A 12,286-nucleotide genomic window follows, 5' to 3' on the forward strand; every position below is an offset into this window, starting at 1 on the left:
AGTATACACGAAGCGACAATGATCAAGTGATGGGATGCGCAAGGCAAAGGTATGACCTTGATAGGTTTTCCTTTTACCGGTCTCGAGGTGGTTGATGGGAGACCGTATTATAGGATAGATAGCCGCACTATCAAGAGGGGCTTTCGGTTGGGTAACTTGATCACATCGTCTTAGGGAGCTCAATCCTTTGCATACTTTGCACATTCTTATTGCTTCTTGGTACTTCTCGGTGTGAGGTTCTTGAGCTTGTTGCTAGCTTTACAACAAGCCCAAGTTCATCGAAAACGGAGTCCGCATGCATGTTCTATTGCGTTTTTGAGTTTGGGCGTCTTCACCGGTTCTTGACGGTGGGAGACTTCCTCTCTAAAATCATCTAAAAATGTTCTGTGAGGAGTCTCCATATTTCCAGTTTTTGTTGGGGTTCTATTCGTCGTTGTCTTTCCAACAAAATTGGTTTCATGCGAATCGGAGTTCGGGAGCATTAGTTATTAAAGAAAAAGGAAAAAGGGAAAAAGCATAAAAAGAAAAAGAAGAAAACGAGCCAGCGGACCGGCCGGCCTGACCGGACCAGCGACCGGCCCACCCGGTCGGAGCCGGGTTTGGCGCTGGTGCCATCCGGCCGGGGTCCAGAGCCCTTTTGGCCCAAGTCCGGCTGCAGGCCCGGTCCCTGACCGGCCTGCCCGGCGCACCTCCCGGCCCGACCGGGCTCTGCGCCTGATGGGCTTCACCTCACCCGCGCGGCCCACCCCTACGCAGCCCACGCGCCCCCGCGCGCCCTGGCCGGGGCTGGGCCTCACCGCCCCGTCGGCCCACCGCTGCGCAGCCCGCGCGCCTGCGCGCCCCTTGCTTTCCTGCCGCCCGCGCGGCTGCTGCTCAGCCCGGTTGCTGGGCCGGTCCGACCGGGCTTCACGCTGGCCGGTCCGGGTGCTGCTCCGGTCGACCGGCCTGGTGGCCGGCTGGGCCATTTTTCTGCCCGTTTTTCTGCCCGTTTTTTCTGTCTTTTTCCCCCAACAGTTTTATTTGCTCCCATGCTATAAATAGCTCTTCTTCCACCTTGAGCAAAGTAGTTCTTCCTATTCTCTCTCCTCCATTGCTACTATTTGAAGAACTTGCTCTCCCCTTGATTCCTCCAACCATTCTTGCTCATATTTGAGGATGAGAGAGGGGATCTAGATCTACTCTTCCACCAAACCAATTCTTCTCTAAGTGAGGGAATCTCTTGGGATCTAGATCTTGGAGTCTTTGGTTGACTTTCCCCTTTGTTCTTCCTCTCCAATCTCATCCTAGCATTCGTTGCTTTGGTGGGATTTGAGTGTGAAGGACTTGAACACCTTCGGTGTTCTTGCTTTGCATCTTCCGAAATATTGCATTCGACGTGCTTTTTCCAGCGGAATCTCGGCTCCGGTGCTCGATCTCCAAATAATCATGAAACATGCAAAATAGATGAAATAACATAAGTATTGTGTTCCAATATGAAATATATCAATGAATAACAGCAAATTATGATATAAAATAGTGATGCAATTTGGACGTATCAAGGACCCACGGTTCGCGGCGTGGCACGAGGCCTACGTCGCAGACACAGAAGCAGAGGCGGCGGAGGAGGCAGCGCAGTCGGGCGAGCCGCCGCAGGCCCCCGCCGACCCGGAGCAGGCGGCGATCCTCGCGTCGCTGAACGCGCAACGATACAAGCGGTTGAAGGAGGAGCAGCGCGAGTTCGTCAACGACGCGAACCTCGAGCACGTCCTCGAGATCTCGCGCCAGCGAAGAGGAGGCGGGACGCCGCCTCATGGAGGCGCAGCGACAGAAGCTCCCAGAGCTCAACGCTCATCGCCACTACGAGGCGTTCGCCCGCCAGCAGGCGAGGCGCGCCGAGATCTAAGCTTCTCGGGAAAGGCTGGAAGCGTGGGGACAGCGCCGCCGGCAAGCCCCTGCGACGCCGGCCGCCATGCTCCACCGCCAGATGCGCGAAGCAAGGGAGGAGAAGCGGGCACGGACGCAGGCGACAATGGCGAAGAACGACGACGAGGCAGGGCCGTCGAGCGTCCCAACCGACGGCCAGTAGATCAGGATTAAATTTAAGTTTTAGTTATGTTTAAATTCGAGCTACTTTTGTATAAATTTCGTATAAATATGGATTTTTAAATATCATTTTAAATTCAAAATCTATTGGGACTGGCGTATGGGGGCGACGGTTGGGAGCAGCATCCCCAAATAGAGCATGCTATGTTGACGCCTATTTGGGGTTACCGGTGGAGATGCTCTAACAGACTGATGGTTCTCACCATGATTGCCTCTATTTCGTTATTGCCACCAATTCCACAAAAAAGACGCCGTCAGTAACTGTTCATTCTCTGACAACCTTAATACTTCCTCAAGCATCTCAATTTCTTTTTTTCGATAAAGGGAATATATTAATATCGTGGAGACACCAATTACACCCAGCCTCTGCAACAACATCATGCCCTAATGGCATAAAGGATGCACACAGCCAAAAGAAATTACAAATAAGAAAGGTCCCGCTACAGAGATCCATAACTGAAACAGCAACACTGACACCACCAAGACAACACCAAAAACTCAGATTCTCCATAAACGACGCCTCCAAGAAGAAAACAGTGCTCAAACACCGTCGTCGCCCAATCGTAGATCTTAGGTTTTCACCCTGAAGAAAGTCATCTCTCTCAAAACAATGCCTTCAACAAGAACATTGCCAGGCACAACTAATTAAAGCCAGACCTTGGATTTTCACCCTGAAAGATAAGACTCTGAACTTCTCCTGTGTAGTCGCCCCCACATACCAGTCGCTGTTTCAAATCACGAATCACCAAGCCAAATTCATCTCACCATCAAGATCCGACCATCAAAGTTATTCCACCGATCTCGGCTTGGTGACCTTCTCCGCTAGCACCATGGAAAGAAAACGAGCTTCATGATATTAACAGCCAGCAGAGCTTCGAAGCGCTCCCTCTGAAACCAAACGGCCAGATAAAAACATGGGTGCGCACGACCGAAACCATCCAATCCAGCAATCTTCAGGCATTATTCGCACGATGAATTTCGCCGGCGAGATCTTCCGGAACTCGACAATCCACCCAGACTGGTGGGCACAACCATCTGACAGATCTTCAAACTTGGTGCGAGAAGAATTCTAGAACCACCACCTTTATTCTTCGACGCGGATGAACAGACCCCCATGGCGCCATCCCCGCCCGACGACGACGAAGGAGATTCAGAGAAAATCGTCCCCTCCGTATGTCGTCTCCCTGGTCGCGTGCACGAGCATGGATCAACACGCATCAGGCTCCAGGCCCGCATGCACTCATGCTTGGACTCACGCCAGGCCAAAGACGTGGAGATAAAAGCCTGGGGCGACGCTGCTGATCTGAGTGGTGGACGAGCAGATCGGCAGGTCGGGAACCCGCACCTAACTGACAGATCGGGTCGCCGGCAACCCGTGCTGTTGCGGCCAGATCGGAAATCAGGCTTGGGAAGATGGCGGCGAGATCAGTAGGACCACCCAGGCGGAAGAACAAGAAAAAACGGGTGGAAACACCCCACCACCGCCGTCCGCCGGTCAACGGCCTCCTCCGGCGGCGGCGAGGTGAACGATGCGGCAAGGGGAGGGCCTCCTACGACGGCTGTGGCGGCGCCTCCGGAGTCGCCCGAAGCCAGCATCTCAATTGCTGACCGACATGGAAGTAGTTTCAGCCGTACATCCTTGAGGAGTAGACTTTGGCACCTCTTGTTTGCATACTTGCAGTTGAGAAAAAGGGGTCCTCCATCCTCAAAAAATGTGTGGCACACTACACATCTTGTATCAAGCTCTACTCCTCTCCTTCCCGCTCGCCCGATGTGCCTGGGTGCTGTTGACTTGGGATCTCATTCTGTGCTGGCCGTTAGATGTAAATGAATGAATGGTGGATTAAGAGGCTCGGGGCACAGCGTCAGGGCACTGGATCTCAGTCCCTTTCCCCGACCCGGTACAGAGCTCTACTGGCGGCGATGGCGGGACGCTGATGGGCTAGGGAGGGCGTCCTTGGCACGGCGGCAGTGGGCGGCGAATTCGGGGCTCCAGACGGCGACCCAAGCATGGCAACGGCGATGTGGGCCCTCTTCCGCGAGTGGTGCAGGTTAGCACCGCGTACGATCTGCTCAGGAGTCCGGCCTATGCCGTCTCGGGCACTCCTCTCGGCTCACGCTCCTTCATGTGCTTCCATTTGTGCTTCTATGTGGCCTTAATGACCGGTTAATCTTATGTTTCCTCGAGTTGATTAGGGTAGAACTAGAAAATGATGATACTGGATAACATTTGCATCTAACATGCTTCTTCTCATGAGAATTGTACAACTGAATCTGCTAGTTACAGTTCATCTACGGTACTGCAGACTTGTTGCAGTTCTCGCTTTGACAATTTACATGATTTTTTTTTTGAGTTTGTACAATTTATACATGGTTAAATTAACAATGTGTTGACCACTGAAGTTAGAGTGAATATTTACATGTCACTTGTTCATTTCCTTGGAGTATATGTTGACTTGACCTCATGTATGTGGTGAATGTGAGCCCAATTTTTGAATTAAAACCCGACGAATGTAAGCTTTTGAATTAAGATCGGTCAGCAACCAAATGTACGGGACAATCATTCGGTCATTTAACCATGAACAAACATATCACTCTACTGCTGCTTTAGTCCTCTTAAAAAATTGGTCACATAATGCCCCGTGTTAGTGGTCAAAATGTACATGATTGTCATATTAGGAAAGAAATTTAGACCTAGTGTCAAATAAGGAAAAATAATAATTTCCAGGGCCAAATACGGAAATCATATTTTTTTTTACCGTCAAATAAAGAATTTTATCAATACTTATATCGGAATTCTCCATATTAGAAAGGCTAGGACCGTCCACACTCCACAGAGCCGCTCCATTCCCAAATTCTACTACTGCCTTACCACCCTGAACCCTAGATCTATCGCGGTTCCCTACCTCCAACTCCATTCCCCAGCGCCGGGGACGGCGGTGATCGATGGCCTGACTCCATCTGTACCCGCCATCCATGGAGAAGGTCGCTGCAGCGTCGGCACCAGTGCCCGATGACGATCTCATCAGCCACCTCCCCGATGCCATCCTCGGCACCATCATCTCCCTCCTCCCAACAAAGGACGGTGGCCGCACGCAGGTACTCTCTCGCCGATGGCGCCCCCTCTGGCGGTCCGCGCCTCTCAACCTCGACATCCTCACCTGGATCCCACATGTCCCCATCTCCGTCCTCGCCTCCGCCATCTCCCAAATACTATCCCAGCACCCTGGCCCCACCCGGCGATTCTCCTTCCCCTGCCACCACCTCGGGTTCTCTGCTGAGGTGGAGAGCTGGTTCCGCTCCTGGTTCCACTCCAGAGCACTAGCCAATCTCCAGGAGCTCAATATCATCTACACCGATGGACTACTGCCACCATTCGTGTTGTGCTCTGCATCCACCCTCCTCGTTGCCAAAATCAGCTATTGTCATTTCCCCCATGAGATCGTGTCACCTATGAATTTCCCCCTCCTCAAGAAGCTTTCATTGTTTAATGTTTCCATCTCGGAGGAAGTCTTCCATTTACTGATCTCTAGCTGCCATGCCTTGGAGAGTTTATTCATAAAAGGAGTTAAGTCTACGGGGCGCCTCCGTGTTAGCTCGTCGACTCTTAGGAGCATCGGTGCCTTTAGCAGCATACATAAGATAGAAGAATTGGTCATTGAGGACGCTCCTTGTCTTGAAAGGATACTATTACCTTACCACTTGGATCGTTTGACTATCCGGGTAGTTAGAGCACCTAAGCTCGAGATATTGGGCCCTTACTCACTGGTACAGATCTTCCTGCAGGTAGCAGATGCAACCAGCATTCGGCACTCCTACATACGGATATTTATCTTTTGATATTCATTTTCTTTTCTTCAGGGAATGAGCCCAGTCAGATTGGAAAACTCAATACACACCTTGAAGGTTCTGGCTCTCAGGTCTTCAGGCCGTGAATTGCACACGGTTCTTAACTTCCTCAGGGGGTTCCCCTGTTTGGAACGGCTCTACGTCATTGTGAGCACTCATATTTTGCTTGCTTATATGTATGATTTAATTGACATCTTATCTGTTCAAGTTAGCAACAGCTATATCATAAGCCTCTTCTTTTCATTTTGCAGTTTCACAAGCACTATGAGATGGATAATAAAAATGAGCCTCAGTATGATCCACTGCATCCAATTGAATGCCTTCAAACCCATCTGAAAAAAGTGGTGTTTAAGTCATTCGTAGGCAATGATAAACAGATTGACTTTGCGAGGTTCTTTGTTTTGAATGCAAAAGTGCTGAACAAAATTGAATTTGAAGGATACTTGTTACTACAACAGTCAATCGGTTGCTTATCAACACAAGCTGCTACAAGTGGAAAATAGAGCTTCTCAGGATGCTTGGATTGAATTCAAGTGTCATAAGGGACCTGAGCATTACGGTCGTACTAATCTCGACGAGAATATCCATGATTTGTCACTGGCTGACCCCTTCAGACAGTGGTTGGCGCTTTGAAGATTGCACTGTCTTGTGCTCATTTTGTAGACAGAGGCTTGAAGATTACTTTGTCTTCGCATAAGTCTGGTCTACTCCTAGTCTATAGTTCCTCTGTAATTCCAGTAACTTACAAAGTTACCCCTGTTAAAACTGCAAACAAAATATTGGATGCATATTACTGCCGACATTCTTAGAAAGAGAGAGCTAGTAAGTGGTAGCTCCATCTGCCGATACTCCTCCTACTGTCTTATCCTTTGCAGTTATGGTTAGTTCTGCCTAAACTGGGCTAGAAACACATGGCTTGTTGAAATCTTGATTGTATTTTCAGTTTTATACAAAAGCATGAGTTGTTTAATTGCTGATTTTTGGTTTACATTTTGTTGTTTGCAGTACCATGCTTTATAAATGCATGAATCTCAATGTTAATTATCTTTACAGTTTTTATGCATTACTGCTAGAGAGATCTAGTAGTCTAGGCATCTTTATTGTTTGTGATACCATGCTTTACGGGTTTTTATTGCTGTTTATAGGGTATATTTCCTACCTTTAAGTAAAAAAAGGAGAGGCTTGAGATACTGCAAGTACGGTAGTAGTTTCTGTGAAATTTACTCCCATTTGTTGTTTGGCATGCGTTTCTCATAGTCTGAAAGAATCTGCTAGAAGCCATGTGTCGTGGAACACACTTTTTAAAAGATTGTAGTAGCAGATATTTATGGCATGTATAGTACATATACATATAGTATATTTAATAATAAATACTTGAAATCTTTGAGGATGCATTTTAGCTCCCACACTTCCCAAGATGGCTAGGAAGATAGATGCTATCATAGCATGTACTGTAGGCCCAATTCCTTTCAATTGTATATTTCAGGATTGCTATAATTAGATTCAAACCCATTGCATGGCAACAACTACTGTTGAGTTGCTCAAGGATTTATTTGATAACCTGTAGATTGCATAAAAATGGACTGTATACAATTAAAACACGGTGAAATCAGAGGTTCGGTCTACTCGCAGTTATATGTCGAAGCTGCCTTTGTAAAGCGGTTGCTCGTACTGAAGACGCTTTGTCCAAACGAAATTCAGAAGGCATTACATATGTTCCTAAATGTTTACTCGCTATTTCATTGCATTTTATTTGGCTTGAACATATACAACCCATAACTAATCTGTATGGAAACTGGTTGGGTGAGTGGATATGAAAATGTGCCCAGTGATGTGGAGTTCCAGCTCGTGGAGTTGTGGCAAGTGGGGTTTGCTAGAATTTATCGTTGTCATCTAAACCAGGTTATACTGATATTAAATGAAAATTTCATGGCGTGAGGACACGGTGACTGGTGGCTTTGATGTTCCTCGTTGCTCTAGCGTCCGGACACCCCGGTTAGCATTGCGAGTCGCAGAAGACTAGAGATTGTTGCTGCTGAGATTTGGGACAAACTTGTTAGCATGTTTTTTGTATTACTGCTTGGAAGTATTTTTTTTAGGTGTGGCAGTGATCTTGGTGTGTACAGATTGTTAGCATATTTTTTTGTACTTACTGTTTTTTTTTTTAGATAATAGGCAAGCACTTGCCCGACTTTAAATTAATAAAGCCACGAAGGTAACAATTCAGATACAACTGCTGGGCATTACAGCTTGGCCACACATAACGAAGCACCTATGATAAAAGTTCGAACGATCACAACGAACAAGCAGCAGACGAACACAGCAAGACTCCCCGCCGTCTTGGCCGTCCATGTACCCGATCCGTGGAACAGCCTACTCCTTCACGGCGGCGTTGGCTTGAGCGCCGCGTACAGCTCCCTTAGCTCGCGTGCCATCCAGCTTAAGCCCTCCTTTTCTCTTGACTTGCATTTTAGGCTCCACAGCTGCAAAAAAATGATGATTTTGAAAATAATGTCAGCTGGGTTAGCAATAGTTTTCTTTTCAATGGCAAGTTTATTGCGCACATTCCACAAAGCCCAAGATTGGGCAAGGAACAGGATCCACAGTAATTTTCTGGGGTAACCCGAGAAGCTAGATAGAATGTCGTGGAATTGGGCAACGTTGGTGGGGCACCAGTTGCACCCGAGCATCTGGCGCGTAACTGACCACGCAAAAATTGCCAATGAGCAGGAGAAGAAGATATGACTAGCGTCCTCAGGCGCCCCGCACAGGGGACAGAGCCCATTGGACGGACCGTGGCGAGCAAGAATCTGTAACCCCGAAGGTAACTTATCAAGCACCAGCTGCCAGGAGAAGATTTTGATTTTGAGCGGGACCGGGGCTTCCCACAGGTCTTTGAAGTGGGCAATAGACGTGCCTTGCGAAAGCAGCGAGTACATAGACTTCACTGAGTAGGATCCGGACTGTTCCCGGTGCCAGGAAATCTGGTCTTGACCCTCAGTGAGATTAACTTCCGCTAGGGTATGTTGCAGCTCGACCCATTGCCGCAGACCCTCTGGATCAAGAGAATGGCGGAAGCGAACTTGTAGAGAGTCTTGGTAAAACGCGTCAGCAACCGCAATATCTTGGTTATCACAAATGGCATACAGCGGAGGAAAGGATTCTAGGAGGGGGCCCCTCCCCCACCACCAGTCCTTCCAGAAACTGGTTCTAATGCCGTTCCGCACCTTGTGCTTTGCACCAGCCTTAAACAGATGTTTGATCTTGTGGAGGCTTTTCCAGAAGGGTGACCCTCCCTGACCTGAGCCCGCAAACAGGTCGGAGGCGTCCGCATACTTAGCACGAAGGATACGAGCCCAAATCGTGTCCTCGTCCTGATAGAGCCTCCAAATCCATTTCAGGAGAAGCGCCAAATTCATCTTTTTGGTATTGAGCAACCCAAGACCTCCCACTTCCTTAGGTCTGCACACAGTTGGCCAGTTCACAAGATGGTACTTCCTTTTTGGTCCCGCGCCTTCCCAAAAGAACTTAGAGCGGTGCGAGTCGAACCTCGCATGAATCCCGTCATGGAGGAGGAACAGACCCATGGCATACATTGGTAGATTATCTAGGCACGCATTGGAGAGGATGAGTCGTCCCCCTGACGACATCAACCTTCCCAGCCACGGTTCAATTTTGGTAGCGAGTTTCCTCACCAAAAAGAGCCACTGTTCCAGGGTAAGTTTCCTGTCCGAGATAGGTAGGCCCAGGTAAATGAAGGGGAAGGTGCCTAGCTTGCAGTTTAACTTGTTAGCGATATCCGTTCGCTCCTCGAACCTCTGTCCCATCACAAACACCTCGCTTTTGTGGTAATTGATCTTGAGCCCAGACATATCCTCAAAACACATCGAAGAAATTTGAGATTGGCAATATCCTCATCGGAACCCTGGATGAGGATGAGCGTATCGTCCGCGCATGCGAAGATGGGAGACGCCCCCGGGCAGAAGGTGCGGAGCCAAGCCGTGAATGTGTCCGGCCTTGGCAGCAGCAGTGAGAATACCCGACAAGGCCTCGCCAATGAAGTTGAACAGCAGCGGTGAGAGGGGATCTCCCTGTCGAACCCCTCTCTTATTCCTGAAAAACGGCCCCACTTCACCATTGATCGAGATAGCAGTTTGTCCCCCGGAGACAAGTTGTGTAATCCTATGGATGTAGCCTTCGTCAAAACCTTTGCAACGTAGAACTTCCCCCAGGAAGTCCCAGTTCACTCGTCGTAGGCCTTTTCAAAGTCAAGTTTGAGAAGCACCCCATTGTGCTTTCTCTTCCTCAAGTCGTGGATGATTTCCAGCAGTGCCAGCGGACCATCTAGGATGTTTCTTCCTTTTACAAAGGCAGTTTGATTAGGGGATAAGATCCTATGAGCTATCGGATCCAACCTAGAAGCATAGGCTTTGGAGACGATCTTAAAAATCACGTTGATCAAGGCAATCGGTCTGTATTGCGATATTTGGTCTGCACCCGGAACTTTCGGAATGAGTGAGAGAATTCCGAAGTTGAGCCTAGAGATGTCGATGCGCCCCAGCACAAAGTCGTTGAGAATGTGTAGAACCCCAAGTTTGACCTGCGACCAAAATCTCTTGAAGAAAACAACTGGGAAACCGTCCGGGCCCGGGGCGGTGTCCGTCTTCATATCTTTAACAATGGCTTCGAGCTCAGTCTCAGAGAAAGTATAGGTCAAGTTCACATTCTCTTCCTCTGAGACCCTATTGTACCTATCCCAGGTATCCGGCGCCAACCCACACACCCTTGGAGCTGACGAGCCAAGAAGGTTCCTGTAGAACTCATACACATGCTGTTGGATGAGCTTCGGGTCTGTGATTGTCCCGCTATCCGAGATCAGAGCAGTTATATTACATTTCCTTCTTCTGCCATTGGCGACGGCGTGGAAGTATGCTGTGTTCGCGTCTCCCTGCAGCGCCCACTTGACTCTACCCCGCTGCCTCCAGTGCTCCTCTTCCATCTTATAAATGTGCAGCAGCTGTTCTTCCAGGTGATATCTAGTTGCCCAGGCGTCTTCGTCAAGGCCCGAAGAGTCCGCCAGGACGTCGAGCTGGGCAATCAGCGTCACGAGTGCCAACTTTGTAGCCTTGGAATCCCTACCAAGGTTCTGGTTCCAGCCCCTCAAGTATTGTCTTAAGCCCGTCGACATGAAGGACCACCAGTCAATGATGTCACGGCCTCCTACTTTGGACAGCAACCTGGCCCAAGTTAGCTGCAACAGCGGGACAAAGTCAGGGCGCTCGAACCAGCTAGTCTCGAAGAAGAAACGGTTGGAACGTATGGGGAAACCCTCCCCAGTATCAAAAACCAGCGGCGTGTGATCCGACCCCAGGCTGGTCTCTGCAGCGAGCGAGCAAAGAGGGAAAATGGTTTCGAAGGATGCGGACACAAAAACTCGATCAAGTGCAGAACGAACAGGGTTCAGCTGATGGTTAGACCAGGTAAAGCGCGCCCCCGTGCGCGGAATTTCCCTAAGTGCCCAAGAGGCAATGCTGTTATTAAAGAGGTCTATGAGGGTCCAGTTAAGATTGTCGTTGTTCTTGTCTTCAGCCGCTCTGATAAGGTTGAAATCCCCTCCCATGAGAATCGGAAGGGCACAGTTGGCGATTTTGTCCGTAATCTCGGCCAGGAACCCCCTGGAGCGAGCATGGTCCGCAGGTCCATAGATACCAATGACCTCTAACTTCTTCTTGGTAGCCCGATGAAGGATAGATAGGCTGAGAAAGAATTGACCCCTGTCCATTCTCCCCACCTCAAACATACTGTCTCTGACTCCCAAGAGCATGCCTCCCGATTGGCCATTCGCCGGGAGCCAGGTCCAGAAGAATTTCTCGCCAACTTCAAGGCTGGCAAGCTCGGCGTCCGTGAAGTCTTGTTTGATGGTTTCTTGCAACAGAACCAGATCAATATGGTGAAGTCTGAGGTAATCTTTGAGCAGGGTTCGCCTCCCCCTACGGCCGAACCCTCTGATATTCCAGAAAAGGGCCCTCATTGGCGAACCAGGCTAAGCGCCCGTGCTTGGCGGGTTAGCGGTCGGTGCCCAACAGGTGTGGGTCTGCGGGCGATTCTCTTCTTTTTGGGAGCAGTCTTCTTAACTTTGCCATGACCCGAGATTGGTTCCCCCTCGGGACCTCCCTCTGGGCAAGTACTTTCCTCCCCATGGTCAGTACTTGCCCGAGCCGCTTCTTCCTTGGCTTTAGCCGTCTCCTCTTCTATCTTTCTTCTGGCTGAGAGCAGTTCAGCTTGGGCGCGTTCACGAGCTTGGAGCAGAGCCACCGCTTGGGCGGGGGACCCGTCCGAGGATTTGAACAGGATA

The 12,286-nt window shown here is 49.4% G+C and overlaps 1 protein-coding gene across 1 annotated transcript; it reads left to right on the forward strand.

Annotated features, from left to right (window-relative positions):
* Positions 1-5,058: 5,058 nt before the first annotated feature.
* On the forward strand, positions 5,059-6,564 carry LOC124663343 (putative F-box/LRR-repeat protein At3g49150). Its single transcript, XM_047201060.1, has 4 exons — positions 5,059-5,877; positions 5,944-6,078; positions 6,183-6,344; positions 6,415-6,564. The coding sequence occupies exons 1-4, from the start codon at positions 5,059-5,061 to the stop codon at positions 6,562-6,564; spliced, it is 1,266 nt and encodes a 421-aa protein (XP_047057016.1).
* The last annotated feature ends 5,722 nt before the right edge of the window (positions 6,565-12,286 follow it).

This window comes from Lolium rigidum, chromosome 6, assembly GCF_022539505.1.
Source record: "Lolium rigidum isolate FL_2022 chromosome 6, APGP_CSIRO_Lrig_0.1, whole genome shotgun sequence".
Lineage (NCBI taxonomy): Eukaryota > Viridiplantae > Streptophyta > Magnoliopsida > Poales > Poaceae > Lolium > Lolium rigidum.